Source organism: Aquarana catesbeiana, linkage group LG01 (assembly GCF_042186555.1).
Source record: "Aquarana catesbeiana isolate 2022-GZ linkage group LG01, ASM4218655v1, whole genome shotgun sequence".
Classification (NCBI taxonomy): domain Eukaryota; kingdom Metazoa; phylum Chordata; class Amphibia; order Anura; family Ranidae; genus Aquarana; species Aquarana catesbeiana.
Window position 1 is genome coordinate 867,496,866 of NC_133324.1, and position 23,013 is coordinate 867,519,878.

A 23,013-nucleotide genomic window follows, 5' to 3' on the forward strand; every position below is an offset into this window, starting at 1 on the left:
ATCTCGGCCGGTTTGGCATTCAAACCAGGTATGGGCAGGCTGATTGTACTTAAGTTGATCGAACGATTAAGTTGGGTACAACCAGCATGGTGGATTTTTCATGTGATGAATTGCTGGCGTCTATAGTCACTAGCAATAATCACTTTGTTCTCCTGGCCGGAATGGCTCCTTACAAGCCCCCTCTATCTGCTGGGAGAGATTCTCTCGTCAACACTGAGACTGTGTAGATGGGGGAATCATCTTTCTTTCTTGCAAAATCTATGGCTGGCTATAGGCCCCTTTTTTTTTTTTTTTTTTTTTTTAATACAAGGCTATCAGGCTAGTGAATTGTGGGTTTTATTTATTCCTTAACTTTTTTTTTTCCGTTGTTTTTCTTTCAGATCTTTCCCTATTCAGGTTTATCAGCGCTGAACTCACACGGGGTTATTTCCTGGAACATAATGAAGCAAAGTACAAGGAAAGAAGAGAGCGGGTGTACACCTGCCTGAGAATACCCAGAGAGCTTGAGAAGGTCAGTAGTGACTGGATTCTGTCCCTTCCACTGTTGCTGCTTTGTACTATTTATTTCATGCTACTGTGTCTTGTGCTCTTATTTATGCTAATATTAGTCCTGGTCATGCTGATAATTGGTGGACCCCCAAGGCTTTCTGTTTCCCAGGAAGGAAAAGATTACATACGGAAGGCCTCTCATTGCTTCAAATGAAAAATGGGCTTTATGGTCACGCTGCATACATGACCAGACACCAGCTCGGCATCCTCTTCTAAAACTGCAAAACCATGTATTGCCCTTTTTATGTTTCTCTTACCTGGCACATACCTTGTTTCCTGAAAAACTCTTTATATTCTCAGTGAGACAGTGTCCTTCTAAAACTTGAACCCAAATAAAGTTCTTGTTGAAGAAAAACGTGACACAAGATTTAATAGCAACCATGTTCTAAACCATTTATAGTGCAACAAAATACTTGTTCATTTTAAAGGAACCTGTGAGAATATTGTGGCAGCCATTGCTTACAAGGGTGAGATTTTGCTGGCTGCATGCTCATTTCTGGTCATTGACTCAGTAGCTGTAGGGAATCCGGGGTCTAGAGTACAGCCTTGGAACCTGCATGTTTAAAAATAGTCTGCAGTGACCGCACAACTATTCCTAGCCTAATGGCGCGTACACACGATCGGAAATTCCGCCAGCAAAACTCTGATGAGAGATTCTTGTCGGAAAATGCGACGGTGTTTTGCTGGCGGAATTCCAGCCAACAAAAGATTAGGAGCATGTTCTCTATTTTTCAGTCGGGAAAAGGTCCTATCCGAAAATGTGATTGTCTGTACAAATTCCAACACGCAAAATTCCTACGCATGCTCGGAAACAATTCGACACGTGCTCGGAAGCATTGAACTTCGTGTTCATGGCTCGTCGTAGTGTTGTACGTCACCGCGTTCTTGACGGTCGAACGTTCAGAGAGCTTTTGTGTTTGACCGTGTGTACGCAAGGCAAGCTTGAGTGGAATTGCGTCGGAAAAACCATCCAAGTTTTTTCCGATGGAAAATCCGCTCGTGTGTATGGGGCATAACATGTTCTCTTCAGAGGCTAACTGCACAGTTGAATCAATCGCATGTTGGATCTCTGTGTATATATGGGCGGCACAGTGGTGTAGTGAGTAGCACTTTTGCCTAGCAGTAAAAAGGGTCGCTGGTTCAAATCCCAACCACGACACTACCTGCCTGGAGTTTGCATGTTCTCCCTGTGCCTGCGTGGGTTTCCTCCGGATACTCCGGTTTCCTCCCACACTCCAAAGACATGCTGGTAGGTTAATTGGCTTCTGTCTAAATTGGCCCTAGTATATGAATGTGAGTTTAGGGACCTTGTGAGCTCCTTGAGAGTAGGGCCCGAAGTGAATGTACAATGTTTATGTAAAATGCTGCGCAAATTGACAGCGCTAAGTACCTTAAATAATAATAATAAATATATGACTTCAAAATTAATATATCACAGTCAAAGTTGATGTTTCTACTGAGCTTCTGAGCTACTTCAGCTGGATTCACAGTAATCAGTGTGTTGTAACGTGTGCGGTAACGCATATGTAATCATAAAAAAATGTGAGTAAACCACACTATTACCAAATAAATATCAAAATATCGAGAAAAAATTTGCTCATCTATCAGTAAAACTCATACAAAAAACATCTGGTGTTACTTATATTCCATGGAAAATAAATATCAATATATAATAACTTTTGGAAAAGTGACTTGTGCTCATAGTTAATAACAGTTGTGCAAATTATATAAAAATAAAATCAATTTATAATAAGTAGTCTTGTGCTCCTTAAAGTGTGAATCAGTTCATATTAAATTTCATAATCGAAAGTGTCCCGTGCAATAATTTAATCTCCACTTCCAAATTGAAGAAATATGAAGCAATCCCATCTCCAAAGAAATAAAACACTCCTAGCATGCTCCACCTTCAGTGTTTGAAAACCACCACCGCGGTCACTAGATCACTCGCCGGAAATAATGGCTGATATTGAATCAGCAAAATGTGTGGATATAGATATAGATATATATCTAGCTCTCACAGCGGCACAGGAGATCTTTTTTCAAAATAGTCTGACGGGGCCTTTGATGTGACATTACCGCACACGCTGGGTCTGAGCTTGTCATGTCATGACCCATGCCATCACAAGGAACATTTCAAGCAAAAAAAGTGTAAAAAATACATTTAAATAAAAACCTCTGTGCGCACACGCAAATGAGAATGCGTTCTATAGGTCCCACACAGATATGTAAATGGTAATGGCTCCACACATGTAAGGTACGCTGCAAACCACAAAGTGAGAGCAATAATTCTAGCACCAGACTTTCCATGTAACTCTCTAAACTGGTAACCTGTAAAGGCTTTTAAAGCGTTTCCTATGAATAATTTGTTTGTCACCATTCCACGGATGTGCGCAATTTGAAAGTGTGACATGTTGGGTATCTATTTACTAGGCATGACATTTGTCTCATTATTTTACAATAAGGCTACTTTAACACTGAGGTTCTATAGCGCTAAAAATAGCGCCTGCAAAGCGCCTCTCCTGTCACTCCAGTGTGAAAGGCCGAGTGCTTTCACACTGGAGCGGTACACTTACGGGACGTTAAAAAAAAGTCCTGCAAGCCACATCTTTTGAGGTGCTTTAGGAGTGGTGTATACAGCGCTCCTAAAGCGCCCCTGCTCATTGAAATCAATGAGCAGCCCGGTCGGTGCTGCTTTGCGGGCGCTCTGAACCTTTTATTCGGCCGCTAGCAGAGGGTTAAAAGCGTCCACTAGCAGCCGAAAAGTGCCTCCAAAACGCTGACGTCCCCACGCCTCAGTGTGAAAGTGCCCTAATGTACTTTCTATTAGCCCCAATAGCAATGTACGGTGGACAGGTGGCCCGTGCAGGCAGAGCGATGTACTGGTAGGTTGCTGCCTGCTTCTGGGTTTAGAGCGCGGAGTCTGTCAGCAAATCCCAGCCAATGATTCATGGCCGGGACCTGGTGATCAGCTGTGTCCAATCACAGCCTAGAGCCCTGTGTTGACAATCAACACAGAGCTCTGTACAGAAAAAACAATCTGATTTTTATCCCCGCAAGGTAGGAATAGGAAACAAAGAGATGTTGGTAAAAGCGGCATACATTACACATTGTTAGATACACATTTAACTCCTTCCCATCCAGTGTCATTAGTACAGTGACCGTGTATAGTATTATCACTATAACTGTGTTAGTGTTATTGGTGATGTCAGCAGTTTTAGTCCCACCCCTCAGCATCTGTGTCAGATTGCCCACTGCACTTTTGCAGTCACTGATCAACTCTATTAGTAGTATAAAAAATAAATAAATTCCAGTATATATACAATAGTTGTTGTAGACACACTGACTTTCATGCAAACAATTTACGCTTGTTGGGATTTCTTTTTTTTTTTTTTACATTTTGGTCCAAATTTATAAAGACATCTGCTTTTTTTATTGGATATGTTTTATAGCAAAAAGCAAAACATATTTTTGTTTTTTTGTTTTAGAACGCAAAAAAAAAAAAAAAAACGTATTGGTGATCAAATACCATTTAAAGAAACCTCTATTTGTGTGGAAAAAAGAAAATATAAATTTAGTTTAGGTACAACGTTGCATGACCCCGCTATTACCATTTAAATCTGCGCAGTGCTAAATAGCAAATAATGGCTTGGGCATAAACAGAGTCCTGATCAGGGCTGAAGTGTTTAAACTGCAAATTCGTGTTTAATAAATCGCTGCGCAAATATTGGGTGACATAAATAATTGGAACACCCACCGTTTTATTCTCCAGGGATGTTGCTTTCAGAAAACCATTATTGTTTAAAGTAGATGTAAACCCCCCAAATATTTTATTTTTTTTTATTTTTTTATATCATACTGTGTAGAGTATAAGATTTGCTGTCATTTGAGCCCAGTCTTGCCACACAGAGTTAATCCATCTCTGAGCAATCCTCTTTTATTGTTCAGTGAGAAAAATCTTGAAAAACTGAGAAAAACTTTGTCAAATCCTCCCCCTTGCTGTGAGTGACAGGTGCTTTACATATTGTGCATTAGTCTAAGACATGCATTATTTTTTAATTCCCACCCCCACTCCTTTCTTCAGCAGCTCTGCAAGGATTGGCTGTTCCACACCTCACCATGATTTGGCATGCTGAAGTCATGTGGTTACTTTCCTGTCTTTTCACTGGATGTTAGAGATCATAGCAGAAGTTCAGTGTAAGAAATACACAGGAGAAAATGCATATTGACAAGGGGAGTGTAGAGGTGGGCGGGGAGTCTACTGACATCACGACTCCACCCACCGAGCTCCAGACAACAGACCCACCCACAGAATCTGCAGTTTTTCGGGTCTCATAACAGACAGAGTGGAGACATTTGACAGGTAAAGATACATGCAGGAGGCATGTAAATCCTTATAGATAACCCCTATGGCAGTAGTTTAGAAAGGAGGACATTGGGTTTACATCCACTTTAAGGGTTTAAGTCATTTTATCGCAAAAATATGCAGATTTTTATATGTATGTGAGAAATAATACTTGATTTGATTGTAGCCCTATTAGTGCAATTGTGACAGAGAAAATTGAGTACTGTCCGTGATACTTTTTTTATTTGCACTAACATACAATTTTTCAGGACAAGCTTTCGGGGTATGTCCCCTTCTTCAAGGTCCAAGCAGTACTGATTCACAAATTTTTAAGCAGAATGTTAAAGAAGAAAAAAAAAAAAAAAAAAAAAAAAAAAAGAGAAAACCAAACACATACAAATCAATGGTAATAAAGATAGCAGCAGAGTTAGTGAGATAAGACAGAGGGAGAGCTAGGGGGGAATGTAAGGGGGATGCTAGTCACAGAGCGGTCGTAAAACTTTAGCATAATGTGTAAGGAAACCAATATCTAAATTCAGAATAATCGAGAATAATGGCCTGAATTTAGATATTGGTTTCCTTACACATTATGCTAAAGTTTTACGACCGCTCTGTGACTAGCATCCCCCTTGCATTCCCCCCTTGCTCTCCCTCTGTCTTATCTCACTAACTCTGCTGCTATCTTTATTACCATTGATTTGTATGTGTTTGGTTTTCTCTTTTTTTTTTTTTTTTTTTTTTTTTTTTCTTCTTTAACATTCTGCTTAAAAATTTGTGAATCAGTACTGCTTGGACCTTGAAGAAGGGGACATACCCCGAAAGCTTGTCCTGAAAAATTGTATGTTAGTGCAAATAAAAAAAGTATCACGGACAGTACTCAATTTTCTCTGAGAAATAATGAAATTGCTCCAGGTGTTTAAATGGAACCTTTTAACAAGTTTCTGTCTGCAGCTTGGAAGACTTGTTTTATGTAAATTAGATGATCTAAATCTAAAATCCATGTTCATTATCAGTTTAAGATTATTGGGGCTAATAGGAAGGCATTCTGTGTCTGGGCTGTCATTGACCACTTCAGCCCCGGAAGGATTTACCCCCTTAATGACCAGGCCATTTTTTGCGATACGACACTGCGTCGCTTTAACTGACAATTGCACGATCGTGCGATGTTGCACCCAAATAAAATTGATGTCCTTTTTTTTCCCACAAATAGAGCTTTTTTTTGGTAGTATTTGATCACCTCTGCGTTTTTATTTTTTTGCGCTATGAACAAAAAAAGGCCAACAATTTTGAAAAAAAACAAAACAATTTTTTACTTTTTGCTATAATATACAATTAAAAAAAATGTAAAAAAACGAATTTATTCATCAGTTTTGGCCGATATGTATTCTACATATTTTTGGTGAAAAAAATCGCAATAAGTATGTATTGATTGGTTTGTGCAAAAGTTATAGCGTCTACAAAACGGGGATAGATTTATGCCTTTTTTATTATTATTATTATTATTATTATTATAATATATATATATTTTTACTAGTAATGGCGGTGATCAGCAATTTTCGGTGGGAATGTGTGCCAATGTGGCAGACAGATCGTACACTTTTGACACTTTTTTGGGACCAGTGACCTTATTACAGTGACCAGAGCTAAAAATATTAACACTAGGGGGCGATCAAGGGGTTAAGTGTGTCCTAGGGAGGTGCTTCTAACTGTGGTGGGAGGGGGCTAACTGCGATTACAGAGATCGCTGTTCCTGATTACTATGAACAGAAGATCTCACTTTACTTTCCTGTCAGAACGGGGATCTGCTTTGTTTACATAGGCAGATTCCCTTACATAGGCAGATCCCCTTTCTGCATCTCTGAGTAGCGATCACGGGTGGCTGGTGGACATCGAGGCCGCCGGACCCACGCATTGGCTCCCCAGGTACGTTGTTTCGTGCAATAGAGCCGCCCTGCCGCAGTATATATGTGGTGGGCAGTCCTTAAGTGGTTAACCAGTTCCCGCCTGCGTTATAGCTGAAAGACGAATACAGCATGGGCTTACTTTGCCGGGAGGGCGTCCATGTAAGTTCTCCCATGATTGCGCTGCCCATATGCCCCCTGCGGTGCGCTCGGTGATTCCGCTGCGTTCTTAGGAGACAGCTGATTACAGATCAGGGTAAAGGGCCAATCACAGCGGCCCTTTACCACGTGATCAGTTGTGTCCAGTGACAGCTGATCACGATGTAAACACAAGCTGGGTTATCGGCATTCCTTTCCTCATGCTGACAGTGTGAGGAGAGCAGATAACTGGCTTGTGTGAAAGGGACTTCTACACTGATTATCAGTGCAGTCTCAACAGTGCCCAGGAGTGCCTCCTCATCAGTGCTGCCTCATTCGTGCCCATCAGTGCAGCCTCATCCATGCCAATTAGTGCAGCCTAATCGGCACAGATCAGTGAAGGAGAAAAATTACCTGTTTGCAAAATTTTATAACAAACTATGAAAAAAATATTTATTTTTTTTCAAAATTTATGGTCTTTTTATTTATGGTCGTGTTACATGACTATGCAATTGTCATTGAAAGTGCAACAGCGCTGAAATCTTAAAATTGTCCTGAGCAAGAAGGGGGGGGGGGGGTAAAAGTGCCCAGTAGGCAAGTGGTTAACACCTATGAATCGTTAAGTAGTTAGTATTTTTTTTGTTTCTTTAGAATTGAGTTCTTTTTCTGAAAGTCTTTGTTCAGCAGAAGATGGAAATAGTTCTAGCAGAGTTCCTCTTTAATCCAGGTTCCTTCATTTACTGGGGTGAAGGAGGTCTAAAGTCAGAATATGAGAGAATAGTTGGACTGGTAGAGTTCCTGTGACCGTCCATACAGACAGCTGAGCCGGGGAGATAAGTGCACAGTGATCTTCACTGACACATGCTCCTAAGATTATCTCATTGCACCATATGGAGATAGAACTCTGCTCAGCATATTCTATCTTTTATATCGTGGCTTCTTTCCAGGTAGGGCTTCAGTTTACTACAGGAACAAATACTTGTTTGGTAAATAAACAAAAACAATTTCTCCCGAGTGATCTTCTGATCGGCAGTATACTTTTATATCTTAGGCTTAGGTAGATAAATATTGTCCCTGGTATGGTGATTACCCTTCAGACATGAATTACATATTAGTGGGTCTGATGTCTCTTAAAAAAATCGTGCTTGATTTGTGTCAAAAATATCCTTGTCTGGGTGTGTGTGTGTTTTGTTGTGGTGTGTTTTTTTTTTTTTTTTTTTTTTTTCGTTTTGTATCCTTTGTTTTTTTTACTTTTAAGCCGCTGTTTTAGTTTCTTATATTTTTTTTTTTTGTGGCATGAGACCTAAAGGGACTTTAACGTGGTTTTCCACAGGATGAGTAAAAAAAAAAAAAAAAAAAAAAAAAAAAGCTTTGTAGGACACAATTACTACTATAATTCACTAGCTAATAGACATTTTGCATGTGTTTAATAATGCACTAAATCATGTCAAATGTCAGGTGAACGCTGCCATGTACTGCTTTTTTTTTTTTTTTTTACATGCGTTTTTATATAATGTTTTTTTCTTTCTTATGCTACACCAAACATAAACATAATGTAACTGTTAGATGTCACTACTTCTATTTATGGCTCACTAACAATATAACGGGGAGCATGGTTTTCTGACGGATCAGGGGAGTATAAACTTTTTGTTCACCCCTAGAAAAAACGAGCAGTTGACCCATGCAGTGCAAGTACAGCCCCACTGCATGGGGGGAAAAATAAAAAAAATTGCCCAAAGATGGCTTTCATTGGAAAGTGACCTTTGTGCTGGTGACTACTGTGTTGCTTGAAATCTACAGTCCTCTGCTCCTGAGATACCCCCAGAGCACTATTGGTTTCCACAATGAAACATGCACAATAAATGGAGGAGGGGACTTTTCCATCATCTGCTTGTCCTCCATTTATTGTGGGAACTGATAGTATGGCTTTTATGGATAGACCCCGGGGATGGGCATAGTCAGCAGTTTTGAAAAGTGCCTGTGACAGGTCTACCATATTTATCCCCACTGCACCGGAAGATTACATCTGCAGGGGTATGAGGGGAAAAGAGGAATGAACAGAGCAGTCACCAGCACAATGAATACTTCTCATTCAATGCAAGTTCTGTCCCTTGTGCTTATTTAACCACCTCAATACCGGACCAGTTCTGATATCTTCTCATTTATGTAAAAAATCGACTTTTTTTTTTTTTTTACTAGGAAATTACTTAGAACCCCCCAAACCATTATATATTTTTTTTCAAGCAGAGACCCTAGAGCATAAAATGGCGGTCGTTGCAATATTTTATGTCACAGGCTATTTGCGCAGCAGTCTTTTAAATGCAAGTGTATTTTTTCCCAAAAAAAAAAAAAAAAATTTAATTAAAATGATTCATAGGTGACACTTTAAAAGTATTTGCAGGTTACCAGTTTAGATTTCCACAGGAGGTCTGGTACTAGAATTATTGCTCTCGCGCTGACGATCGCGATGATACATCACATGTGTGGTGCGTTTACTGTTGACACATGCGTGCGGGACCGACATGTGAATTCACCACTGCGTGTGAGCCTGGGGTGTCAGGAGCACTTTTAAAAAATATATTTTTTTAAAATTTTTTTTTACAGTGTTTTAAAAAAAAAAAATTTGATCACTTTTATTGCTGTCAAAAGAAATGTAAACATCCCTTTTGACGGCAATAGCAATGACCGGTACTCTTTATGGAGAGATGGGGGGTCAATTAGACCCCTCCCCCCATCTCTCCTTTGGGCTCCAATGCAGCCGATCAGACACAGATCGGTCTAATCGGCTGCTTAACTGTTCGCTGTGTAGCCAGTAAACAAAGAGCCGTAACCAGAAATGACAAAATGGTCGACGCTTGCCGGTTCTGATGTCACACAGTGGGAGGAACAGCTTCAGTTCATCTCACTGTGCGGACATGTGATCGCTCGGGAGAGCCCAGTAAAGGCGGTGGTGGGAGGGGGCTGGGACTCCTTTCTGCCACCTGTATAAGTATTGCAGTGGCTGCCCAGGCGATCAGGAGTACTTTTACATGAAAGAAAATCTCCGGTATAACGGTTTCTCTACTGCGACAAGCAAAAAAAGAACAAAAAACTAAAGCGCAATCTTGGTTTTGAAATAACTTGGAGTGTACGCTTTGAATAAGGCTGTATCATAACAAAATGTGGAAAAAGTGAAGCCCTGTAAATACTTTCCAGATGCACTGTATTCTGTGTGGCCAAATCTCACAGTAAATCGCACCAAAGTAGCACAGGTACTATTTCTAAAGTCGCACTGTTCTGAGAATAGGCACCATTGAATATAATGTGTTTTCCATTGTAATATATTGCAATAGGGCGGCACAGTGGTGTAGTGGGTAGCACTCTCGCCTAGCAGTAAAAAGGGTCGCTGGTTCGAATACCAACCACACTACCTGCCTGGAGTTTGCATGTTCTCCCTGTACCTGCGTGGGTTTCCTCCGGGTACTCCGGTTTCCTCCCACACTCCAAAGACATGCTGGTAGGTTAATTGGCTTCTGTCTAAATTGGCCCTACTATGTGAATGTGAGTTGGGGACCTTGGATTGTGGGGCTCCTTGAGAGTAGGGACCGATGTGAGTGTGCGATGTATGTGTGGAGTGCTGCGTAAATTGTCGGTGCTATATGGGTACCTTAAATAAATAATAATATAATAGATGAGCATCTTAATGAGACACAATGTACAGGGATAGGGACAATTGTAGACACAAACCCACACTCACTCAGGTTGAACTTGATGGACTGGTTTCTTTATTCAACCTTACTAACTATGTAACTGTAACTATCAGAAGTGTGAACCAGCACTTAACCTCATTTACACAGATGGGGGTTAGGAGGGTGGAGAAATGGGGCAGCAGACGGGTGTAGACATGCCACAGCCACAATGCTTTGCTTCTCATCCGCAGCAAGAATTGAACTCCCTGTTTGGTTCCTTGGGCAGTACCACCCACCAAACCAACCCAATGTGGGTTTTTAAGGGTTAAAACAAGTGATAAGCAGGCAACAAAACTCCTCACCACAGATCACTCTTCACTTGTGTGAATGATTCACCCAAAAAAATCTGAAATTCAGCTTCACATGTAAGCTTAGTCAGCAAGTGCTGGATTCCTTGTGGGAATAAATTGAGAATACAGTTAGAGGGCCCCTTCACACTAGAACATGATGCTAGAAACCTGCAGCAGGTGTCGATGTTAAGTTAATGACACCCCAAATGCAGTTCGCAAATGCAGTGCGTTTGCCTGCATGGGCTCGCATGGTACAGAAGTACCGTGCAATCTGGTTGTTGTGCATTTCCAAAAGTAATACTCGCACTACTTTTACTGTGGTCCAGTGCGATTCAGCCCATTCATAAAAAATGGGCTCAAATCGCACCATGATACACATGAATTATGCAGGAACGTGCAGCGCATTCTGCACAATTCCCAGAGTGAACCAGCCCATATTGAGCACAGTGTTTTTTTTTTTTTTTTGTTAATAGAAGGCAGTCAAAGATGAGCTATGTTGTAGAGAAATGGGGACCAAGCACAGGTACTCTTACCCTTAAGGCTGGGTTCACACCTATGCGAATTTGATGTGAGTTTCCCCACATCCAATTTGCATAGCAGGAGATTGTGACTGGCTCTCTATGGAGACAGTATACACATCTCTGCAGCGGCTCTGGTGCTCTATTTGTGCAGGAGCCCTGTGCGCCTTTTGGTCCATTTCAGGTCCAAATTCAGCCAAAATTTTGGGCTGAAATCGGACCTTTTAAATTGTGTATGGAGACGCACTGGACTCCTGCTATGAGCCGCTGCGTGTTATAGTGTGAACCCAGCCCAAGACTGCGTTTACACCTGAGCGTTTTTGAATTGTATTTCAAGTAGAGGTGCACTGAATGCAAATTTTGGTACCAAAACCGAAAATTTTTCAGATGACAGACTGCCGAAAATGACAGTTAAAAAAAAAAAAAAAATTATTTATTTTTTATATAGGTGTATTATATTCAACTTTTTAATTCATATCATGAATATGAATGAATTGTTGGCCATTATCGGCACCTTTAGCGCAAGAAAAACTCAATAAAAATGCATCCCTTTAAATTCTATGTATGTGTTCACACTGGTCCATTGCATTTCTGTTGTGGTGTTAAAAATCTTGCTTGCTGCATTATTGGTAAGTTAAAAAAAAAAACTGCACCTCCTCGTTGACATACATTGAAAATTCAGCAAGAACACATCAATAACGCGCCCATGTTACTTTTTTTGATGCGGTTTTTGAGTCGTATGACCTATGAAAAACACACAATAAGCACAGTAAAAATGCCACAAAATCGTGTCAAATTCACATGGGTTTTCAGCGCCATTATCTCCACCTTTTTTCTCTGAATGGCAAAATATCAATAACACTAATAATTTCAAGGTTTTTTTTACGTGTGTATTCAAGCTTCGAGCATTTTTGTTTAAGGCAGTGGAAAGCACCAGAGGGAGGGGCCAGTTCTTACATTCTAAAATATTCCTGAAAATGCTGTTTGCACATTTACAGGCATTCTCATTCAAGTCTGTGGGGCCAAAAATGCTCAATTCTGCCGCATAAGTAGCTTTTTGCACATCAGACATTGCACTGCACGCCAGCCACTATTGAAGTACAGTGAGGGAAAAAAGTATTTGATCCCCAGCTGATTTTGTATGTTTGCCCACTGGCAAAGAAATAATCAGTCTATAATTTTAATGGTAGGTTTATTTTAAGAATGAGAAATGGAATAACAACAAAAAAATCCCGAAAATTTTTTTAAAAAGTTATAAATTGATTTGCATTTTAATCGGCAAGATTTCTGGCTCCTAGGTGTCTTCTATACAGGCAATGAGCTGACATTAGGAGCACCCTCTTAAAGGGAGTGCTCATAATCACAGTTTGTTACCTGTATAAAAGACATCTGTCCACAGAAGCAATCAATCAATCGGATTCCAATCTCTCCGCCATAGCCAAGACCAAAGAGCTGTCCAAGGATGTCGGGGACAAGTTTGTAGATCTACACAAGGCTGGAATGGGCTACAAGACTATCGCCAAGCAGCTTGGTGAGAGGGGGACAGTTGGTGTGATTACTCGCAAATGGAAGAAATGCAATATAACTGTCAATCTCCCTATAATTTTATATACAATATAAATCAATATAAAAAAAATGGAACACATTCTCAGTAAACATTGGAACATCCTTAAGCAGGATCCTCATTTGAATGACACCATACCACATAAACCTAAGGTCACTTACAAGAGGGCCCCTACCCTTAAAAAAAAAAAAAATAGCTCCCAGCAAGCTAAGATCTATAAAGAAAGATCATCCTCTTTGCCTTATTCCCCTTAAAGGGATGTATAGGTGTAACAAGCCTCGATGCAAGACCTGTCATTTTGTCAATCATGGACAAAAGAGTTTTACCCATAAGGGTAGGCTCTTTTTGTTTGATAAATTTCACAACTGTTCTAGTGATTATGTGGTTTACTGCCTCATATGCCCCTGCCAGATGCTATATGTCGGTCGCACCATTCTTCCGTTAAGGCGACGGTTTGTTAGGCACCACCGCCTTGTTGAATTGGGTGGTGACAAACATAGCGTACCACGCCACTTCTTGGAACATCATGCCCAGTCCACGTTGGGTCTTCGGGTCTGGGTCATTGAGTCCATACCCAGGGGCTCCTCCGAAGCGGAACGTTTCTTGTGACTGTGTGAACGAGAAGCGTTCTGGATATACACCTTGGACACTCTTGCCCACAATGGGTTAAACGAGGAACTTGAGATTAATACCATTTTATAACTTTTTGTCCTCATCTTCCTCTGAGCACACTTGGCACTTCCCTAATTCATTTCCTATCATTATTAATTGCAATGCATTTGTCTTTATATATACATACATATTTTTTCCTTTTTATATACTCTCCATTTTTGACATCTTTACTGCTCCATAGATGGAAACTGTGTGTACATGCATCCCTAGATGCATGTTTATTTTCATTTGTATCTATATTAGGATTATTATCTTGCATTTACCAAACTTGTGTACATAATTTCTCTATGGCCTGCACTTTACACCTTGGTGCTTGCTGTAGGGTGGCTTTTTATTTCTTATCCTCAATAAGTATTATACAATTATTATTATTTTCATATTTTGTATTATATTTTGTATTCTTATTTTTATCATTATTTACATTCATTTTTTCATATATCATATTTCATATTTTTTATTTTATAACTTAATTTTTGTATTTTCATATTTTACATTTTATTTTTTTTATTCATATTTTTTCTTATTATTTTTATCATTATTTCCATTTATGTTTATTTTATTTCCATTTTTTTATTTCAGGGTAGGTCAGTGGATTTTCATTATCATTTATTTTTCTTATGATTATTTTTATTTTTAACTTTCAATTGTTATTGCCCATACATTTCTTATTTCTTATTACATGTTTACATCCTTTTGTAGACATGGGTCACAATTACATCTTGCCATTCCTTGTTCTTATAATGCCACATATAGAGCTCCCCCCATTTGGCCAGCTGCTTGTTGTTTTGCAGCTGGCGCACACACATAAATGCTTCCCCGTCTATCCCCTATCACTACACTTGAGAAAGGAGCGCGCATGCGCCCCACGGACGTTGCGCATGCTCTGAAACGCGTTGTCTCCTTCACCCGACTGACGTCACACGCTGGCTTTGCGAGCTGTCCTCTCCTTCCCTGCATGATCAGCTGTTCCCGTCCCGGTTCCTCCCTTCCATCATTGCAGCTACGGATCAGTGACACCCCCCCAGCTTGTGTTTTATCTGCAGCCTACTACCAGTTACCCACTTGTGGAGAGCTTTGTCCTTTGCCTATATGTAAGTGGCTATTTTTCCTTTTATTATATGGAATAAAGCAGTTTTACTTAGAGGTGCCCCTCTCTCTCCTCTCTCTCTCTCCTCTCTCTCCTCTCTCTTCTCCCCTGGATGACTCCAAGCTGGCTTCACTCCTGAGAAGAGCTCCCCTTTGCTGACTGTGCTATAATTATCTCCTCTACTAACAAATCATCCATCATCAGCTATTATTGGTTTTATATTTATGGACTTATTTATGGACTTTTTGTTCTACACATAATTTTAGAATTCTGTAGAGCTTTTATTGTCTGTTTTTTGCTTTTTATCAGCAGTTCTGAGCGCCAGTTTTATATATTTTTTTCCTTCCCTCAGCCAGGGCATTGAAAATTGGTCATGAATGGTTATTCCAGCATGACAATGACCCAAAACACACAGCCAAAGCAACAAAGAAGTGGCTCAAGAAGAAGCACATTAAGATCCTGGAGTGGCCTAGCCAGTCAGTCAAACGTCTGACCTCTGTGATTGCCAACAAGGGTTTTGCCACAAAGTACGAAGTCATGTTCTGCGAAGGGATCAAATACTTATTTCACTCATTAAAATGCAAATCAATTTATAACTTTTTTGAAATGCGTTTTTCAGGATTTTTTTGTTGTAATTCTGTGTCTCACTGTTAAAATAAACCCACCATTAACATTATAGACTGATCATTTTTTTTGTCAGTGAACAAACTAAAGCAGGGGGTCAAATACTTTTTTTTTTTTTCCCCCTCGCTGTACATTGGGATTTTGGGTGTGGAGTGTTTTTGGAGCTTCTAGATACAAAACGCCTAGGTTTGAATGGGGCTTTAATCTGAGTAATCAGTTTTGTTTTTTGTTTACAAGTTGGAGCAGAAATTGTAATCATGCTTTTTAGCTGTGAGTGATATTCAGTAACCCATTGTTATGCTTTCAGATTGTAAGTTCTAACGGGCCTTCTGATTCCTCCTGTATTGACTTGTAATGTAACTGTACTGTCTTCCCTCATGTTGTAAAGCACTGCGCAAACTGTTGGCCCTACATAAATCCGGTATAATAATCATTGTAATGTGAACTGTGAATATATAGGTGGTGTGGTGACAGTTTTGTCTAACAGGCTATTTACCTGCGTCAGTAGCAGACGTCTGGTCCCCTATGTGGTGGTTGTACAATCACTTTAGAGAAGCGTTCCTTCCTTCCTCTGTCTGCATACGCTTGTTACAGACTTTTGAAGTTCTTAGAACTGCTACAATGTTGGCATATAACCAATGTGTGCAAACAAATCTATATGATAAATCATTAGGCCTCTGGAGAACATTAAGAACTGCTACATTAGTCTCAGATTGTATATATAAAATGTTTGGGGGTTCTAAGGAATTTCTTTAGCAAAAATAAATAAATAAAAATAATAGATAATAGATTTTTTACTTGTAAACAAAAAGTGTCAGGATCGAACTGGTCCTTAAAAACCCCTTAGCGTCGACCGTACGCACATATGCGGCCCCCCGGCTTTAAGGGGTTATACTGGGATGATTTTTATTAAAATAAAATTTTAAAAAAGATTTTTTTAAAGCGTCCCCGCGAGCTTGCGCAACAAAGGAAATGCACTTGTAAGTCGTGCCGCATATGTAAACTGCGTTCAAATCACACATGTGAGGTATCTCTGTGATCAACAGCAAGAGCAATATTTCTAGCACCAGACCTCCTCTGTAACTCTAATCTGGTAACCGTTCATTTTTTTTAAAGCGCGCCTATGGAGATTTTTAGGTACTGTAGTTTGTTGCCATGCCACGAGTGTGGGCAATTTCAAAGCATCACATGTTAGGTGTCTATTTACTCGTCATAAGATCATCTTTCACTTTATACAAAAAAATTGGGCTAACTCAGAAATAGGCTTAGACATGAAAGGGTTAAATAGGAGGTCCAAGCCCCCCCCCCCACGAAAAATCAAAAGTCAGCAGCTGCAAATACTGCAGCTGCTGACATTTAATATATGATCACTTACCTGTCCAGGGAGCCCAGGATGTTAGCACCCCATACTATATATATATATATATATATATATATATATATATATATATGTGTGTGTATATATATATATATATATGTGTATATATATATATATGTATATATATAAAAATTATGTGTGTGTGTGTGTATATATATATATACATACACACTCTCACAAAAGTGAGTACACCCCTCACATTTTTCTAAATATTTTATTAGACCTTTTCATGTGACAACACTGAAGGAATGACACTTTGCTACAATGAGTAGTGAGTGTACATCTTGTATAACAGTGTAAATTTTCTGCCCCCTCAATATAACTCAACACACAGCCATTATTGTCTAAACCGCTGGCAACAAAAGTGAGTACACCCCTAAGTGAAACTGTCCAAATTGGGACCAAAGTGTTAATATTTTGTGTGGCCACCATTATTTTCCAGCACTGCCTTAAACCTTCTGGGCATGGAGTTCACCAGAGCTTCACAGGTTGCCACTGGAGTCCTCTTCCACTTCTCCATGACGACATCACGGATCTGGTGGATGTTAGAGACCTTACGCTCCTCCACCTTCCATTTTAGGATGCCCCACAGATGCTCAATAGGGTTTAGGTTTGAAGACATGCTTGGTCAGTCCATCACCTTTTACCCTCAGCTTCTTTAGCTTTTTTAGCAAGGCAGTGGTCGTCTTGGAGGTGTGTTTGGGGTTGTTATCATGTTGGAATACTGCCATCCGGCCCAGTCTCCGAAGGGAGAGGGTCATGCTCTGCTTCACTACATGGTTCCCTCAATGAACTGTGGCTCCCCTGTTCCAGCAGCACTTGTATAGCCTCAGACCATGACACTCCCACCACCATGCTCGACTATAGGCAAGACACACTTGTCTTTGTGCTCCTCACCTGGTTGCCGCTACACACCCTTGACACCATCTGAACCAAATAAGTTTATCTTGGTCTCATTAGACCACAGGACATGGTTCCAGTAATCCATGTCCTTAGTCTGCTTGTCTTCAGCAAACTGCGGGCTTTCTTGTGCATCATCTTTAGAAGGGGCTTCCTTCTGGGACTATAGCCATGCAGACCAATTTGATGCAGTGTGCGGTGTATGGTTTGAGCACTGACAGGCTGACCCCCCCACCCCTTCAACCTCTGCAGCAATGCTGACAGCGCTCATATGTCTATTTCCCAAAGACAACCTCTTAATATAACGCTGAGCACATGCAGTCAACTTCTTTGGTCGACCATGGCGAGGCCTGTCCTGAGTGGAGCCTGCCCTGTTAAACCGCTGTATGGTCTTTGCCACCGTGCTGCAGCTCAGTTTCAGGGTCTTGGCAATCTTCTTATAGCCTAGGCCATCTTTATGTAGAGCAACAATTCTTTTTTTTAGATCCTCAGAGAGTTCTTTGCCATGAGGTGCCATGTTGAACTTCCAGTGACCAGTATGAGAGAGTGAGAGCAATAACACCAAATTTAACAAAACAAACAACAATCCACTAATTTTGGGGTACTTTGATGCAGTAAGTGGGCTTAGTACTATATGCCCATATAGTGATCTAATTTACCACCAAATGAAGGCCGAGTTTGTGTTACAAAAACCTTAATTCAGCTTAATACACAGAGTAGTCGCCATGATATCCAGTTCCAGACCCCCCCCCCCCCCCCGCAATGTACTGCAGCCAGGCGTCCAGGACCGGCAAAGCGATGTACTGGTACATTGCTGCCTGTTTGCGGGTTTAGGGCGCCCCCCCGCCGATATGCCCTGTGTTTGTGATCTCAACTGGAGTTTGTGAGCAGATCCTGGCCTCTCTCCTCCTCCTCCTCCTTCTCTCCTTCCTGCCTGATGTCTCGCCTCTCTCCTCCTCCTCCTCCTCCTCCTCTCCTTCCTGCCTGATGTCTCGCCTCTCTCCTCCTCCTCCTCCTCCTCCTCCTCTCCTTCCTGCCTGATGTCTCGCCTCTCCTCCTCCTCCTCCTCCTCCTCCTCCTCCTCCTCCTCCTCCTCCTCCTCCTCCTCTCCTTCCTGCCTGATGTCTCGCCTCTCCTCCTCCTCCTCTCCTTCCTGCCTGATGTCTCGCCTCTCCTCCTCCTCCTCCTCCTCTCCTTCCTGCCTGATGTCTCGCCTCTCTCCTCCTCCTCCTCCTCCTCCTCCTCCTCCTCCTCTCCTTCCTGCCTGATGTCTCGCCTCTCTTCTCCCCTCCTCCTGACTGACTTCAGCGGGGAATTCTCGGCCCCTCCCACTCTAGCTGTCAGATCAGGAGAGGGAGCTGCAAGGAATCATGTGACCGCCGAGCGGCGCTGTGAAATTAGGTAGAAATGGGCACTGTAGCATAGGACGCTTTCTAACAGAGGGAATTGCGTGTAATTTTCTAAGTAGCTTAACAACCACTTTAAGCTGCAATAGGTCATCTGACATATAGTGATTGGCAGGCAGCAAGCCCACTGCAAGCTGCACATTCAAGTAAATGGGAAAGACCGCAAGCACCCCACAACCGCATGCACTGCACGCATTTTTCTGCACGATTGTCGGCACAAATGGGGCTAAAATGGGCAGTGAGGCGGCATCACATGTTGGTAGCCTCTAGAGTGTGACCCGAACACAGATCATGCTTTAGAAGGAAGAAAGATTTTGACGCATGTCTAAATCTACCCTAAAAGCTTCAACAAGCCGTGAATCTTGCTGAAGGCTTTGCAAATGTTTTGTAACCTTGTACATACAGCTGTTACACAAGCGGCAGTCCATGTGAACAAAGCCTGAGGGTTTGTTTTGGCTCCTAAAATTATCTACCTGGAGCTCAGCAGATGGAACCACTCCAGATCCAGAGCCCTGCCAACTCCATGGTGAAATGTCATTTAAATGGAGAGGATGGATTATCATTCTAAAACAAGTCTTTTTCTTTTAACTATTCATTTGTAACATTGCTGTGATTTATGTAATCAGCATCATTTCTCTAATCGCTCTAGATTTTATTTGCACATTCCTTTTGCTTGGTTGGACTCCCAAAAGGAGGGTGTGTGATTAGTCAAACCTACAGTTCTGCTCTAATGTTTGCATAGCCATGGAGAATTAGTAATATACAGTATGTTACATTTCTAAAGAAAACATGAATGAGCAGGCAAAACACATTTCTTTCCTAGGCTTGTTTCACACTTCTGCAACAGCAAAGTCGTACGACTTGCCTTCGACTTCCTTCTGACTTGGTCCAACTTGGATGCTATTTAGGAGCCTGTACAAGAGCTGAAATCGCACCCAACTCAGACCAAAGTAGTGCAGGAACCTGTTCTAAAGTCAGAATGACTTGTGTAGTAACGGTTATGCCGCGCACACACGATCGGACATTCCGACAACAAAATCCTGGATTTACTTCCGACGAATGTTGGACACACGGTCACACAAATGTTGTCGAAAATTCCAAACGTCAAGAACGTCATGACGTACAACACGTACGACGAGCTGAGAAAAACGAAGTTCAATAGCCAGCGTGGCTCTTCTGCTTGATTCCAAGCATTTGTGCGTCGGAATTGTGTACACACGATCGGAATTTCTGACAACTGATTTTGTTGTCTGAAAATTTGTGAACCAGCTGTCAGATTTTTGTTGTCAGAAATTCAGACAAAAAATGTCCGATGGAGCATACACACAGTCAGAATTTCTGACAACAAGCTCCCCTTGAACATTTGTTGTAGGAAATTCCGATCGTGTGTACGCGGCATTAGAGTGGTTCTAAAGGCAATTTTTTTTTCTCATCTTCATGCATTCTATGCATGAAGATGAAAAAACCTGTGTGCAGCAGCTCCCCCAGCCCCCCTAATACTAACCTGAGCCCATCTCTATCCAGCAATGTTGCAGGAAAGACTGGGCTGGCCAGGACCCTCTCTCCTCAGTGGCTGAGACTACAGCAGAGCGCCATTGGCTCCCACTGCTGTCAATCAAAGTTAGTGAGCCAATGGGGGGAGAGGGGGCGGGGCCTGGCCACGACTCAATGTATGAATGTACATGCGGAACTGCAGCTCGGCTCGGGTGCCCCCATAGCTAGCTTGGCAGGATGGAGGAGCCAGGAGCACCCAAGAGGGACCCGATAAGAGGAGGATCTGGACTGCTCTGTGCAAAACCACTGCACAGAGCTGGTAAGTATAATATGTTTGGTTTGTTTTTAAACACAAACGCAAAAGACTTTAGTATGACTTTAGGACGGCTCTTGTAGGGAAACCTCAAATTGACATGTCATGCGACTTGGGGTCTCACAAGTCAGATCCCATTTTGCAGCAGTGTGAACCGAGTTTTATGGGATTCATATTCAAACTGTAGATCATAACAGAATGGCGCAATCCTAAGACCCCTTTCACACTGCTACAACTTAAGTCACACGATTTTGACGGGATTTCAGGGAATGCCTGTGTAAACTTGAGGTCAATGGACCTCAGCTCGCATGAAAGTCGGACCAAAATAGTACAGGGACTACTTTTGAAGTCTGCACGACTTGAAGTCGCACATATACGGATGCTTATTATTGGTAACGACTTGCCATGCGACTTTGCAGTCCCAAGTCGCAGGACAAGTCGCACAAGTGTGAAAGGGGCCTTAAAGAAAACATTGCAACAAGTAAACAAAGGAAAGGACCCCTTTTTAAAGGTCTGCATACCCTTAGTTCTTAAAACTGTGTATTCCCCTCTTTTGCATTAATGACCGCGTGCGGTCTTTTGTAATAGTTGTCTGAGGCCCCGGATTCTTGCAGGTGGTATAGCTTTTCATTTGTCTTGGTAAAATGCCTCCAGGTCATGCAAAGTCTTTGGTCGTTTTGCATAAACTGCCTGTTTGAGATCTCCCCAGAGTGGCTTGATGACATTAAGGTCAGGAGACAGAGATGGCCACTCCAGAACCTTCACCTTTTTCAGCTGTAACCAACTTGGCCTTGTGCTTAGGGTCATTGTCATGTTGGAAAGTCCAAAAGCATCCCATGCACAGCTTTCATGCAGAAGAATGCAAATTATCTAGTGTTGTTGGGTATGGTGTAACCAGGCATTTTTGTGGCATTTGCGCACTAAAGGCTTCTTTATGGCAACTCAACCATGCAACTAATTTTTGTCCAAGTGTCGTTGTATTATGCTCCTTGAAACAACCACACTGTCTTTTTCGAGAGCAGCCTGTATTTCTCCTGATGCTACCTGTGGGTTTTTCTTTGTATCTCAAACATTTGTTCTGGCAATTGTGGCTGCAATCTTTCTTGGTCTACCTGACCTTGGCTTTGTATCAGATCTTGGCAAGAGAGCCTTGAATTTTCAACTTCTTAATAAGTGATTGAACAGTACTGACTGGCATATTCAAGGCTTTGGATATCTTTTTATATCCTTTTCCATCTTTATAAAGTTCCATTACCTTCTTTTGGTCTTTTGACAGTTCTTTTCTGCTCCCCGTAGCTCTACATTTATGCAAGAGCATACTCGTAGTCTATACGCACACTAATTGCAAGTTAAAAAGCCACAGATTTGGGAAATTAACCTTTTAATTGCCATTTTAACCTGTGTATGTCGCCTTGTGTGTCTTTACCAAGGCCAGACATTCCAGGGTATGTAAACTTTTGATCAGGCCCATTTTGGGTGATTTTTCCTTCTTATTATTTAACTACTTGCCTACTGGGCACTTTTACCCACTTCCTGCCCAGGCCAGTTTTCACCTTTCAGCACTGTCGCAGTTTGATGATTGCGTGGTCATGCAACGCTGTACCCAAACTAGATTTTTATAATTTTTCTTGCTTTTGGTGGTATTTAATCACCTCTGTTTTTTTTTTATTTTTTGCTAAAAAAAAAAAAAAAAAAAAAAAGAGAGAGACCAAAAATGTTGAAGAAAATAAAAGTTCTAAAACAATTCTGTAAATAAGTATTTTTTCTCCTTCACTGATGTGCGCTGATGAGGCTGCAATGATGGGCACCGATGAAGTGGCACTGAGGAGGCAGCATCTAATATGCAGCACTGATGTGCATCACTGGTGGGGCTGCACTGATGTGCATCACTGGTGAAGCTGCACTGATGGGCATCACTGGTGGGGCTGCACTGTGGGGCTGCACTGATGGGCATCACTGGTGGGGCTGCACTGATGGGCATCACTGGTGGGGCTGCACTGATGGGCATCACTGGTGGGGCTGCACTGATGGGCATCACTGGTGGGGCTGCACTGATGGGCATCACTGGTGGGGCTGCACTGATGGGCATCACTGGTGGGGCTGCACTGA

The 23,013-nt window shown here is 41.5% G+C and overlaps 1 protein-coding gene across 1 annotated transcript in view; it reads left to right on the forward strand.

The window, feature by feature from the left end:
- TAPT1 (transmembrane anterior posterior transformation 1) overlaps positions 1-23,013 on the forward strand; it is a 121,887-nt gene that overhangs the window by 26,998 nt on the left and 71,876 nt on the right. The window contains exon 2 of the mRNA XM_073609673.1: positions 381-511. Coding sequence (XP_073465774.1) covers positions 381-511 — 131 coding nt within the window. The remainder of the gene's footprint in view (positions 1-380; positions 512-23,013) is intronic.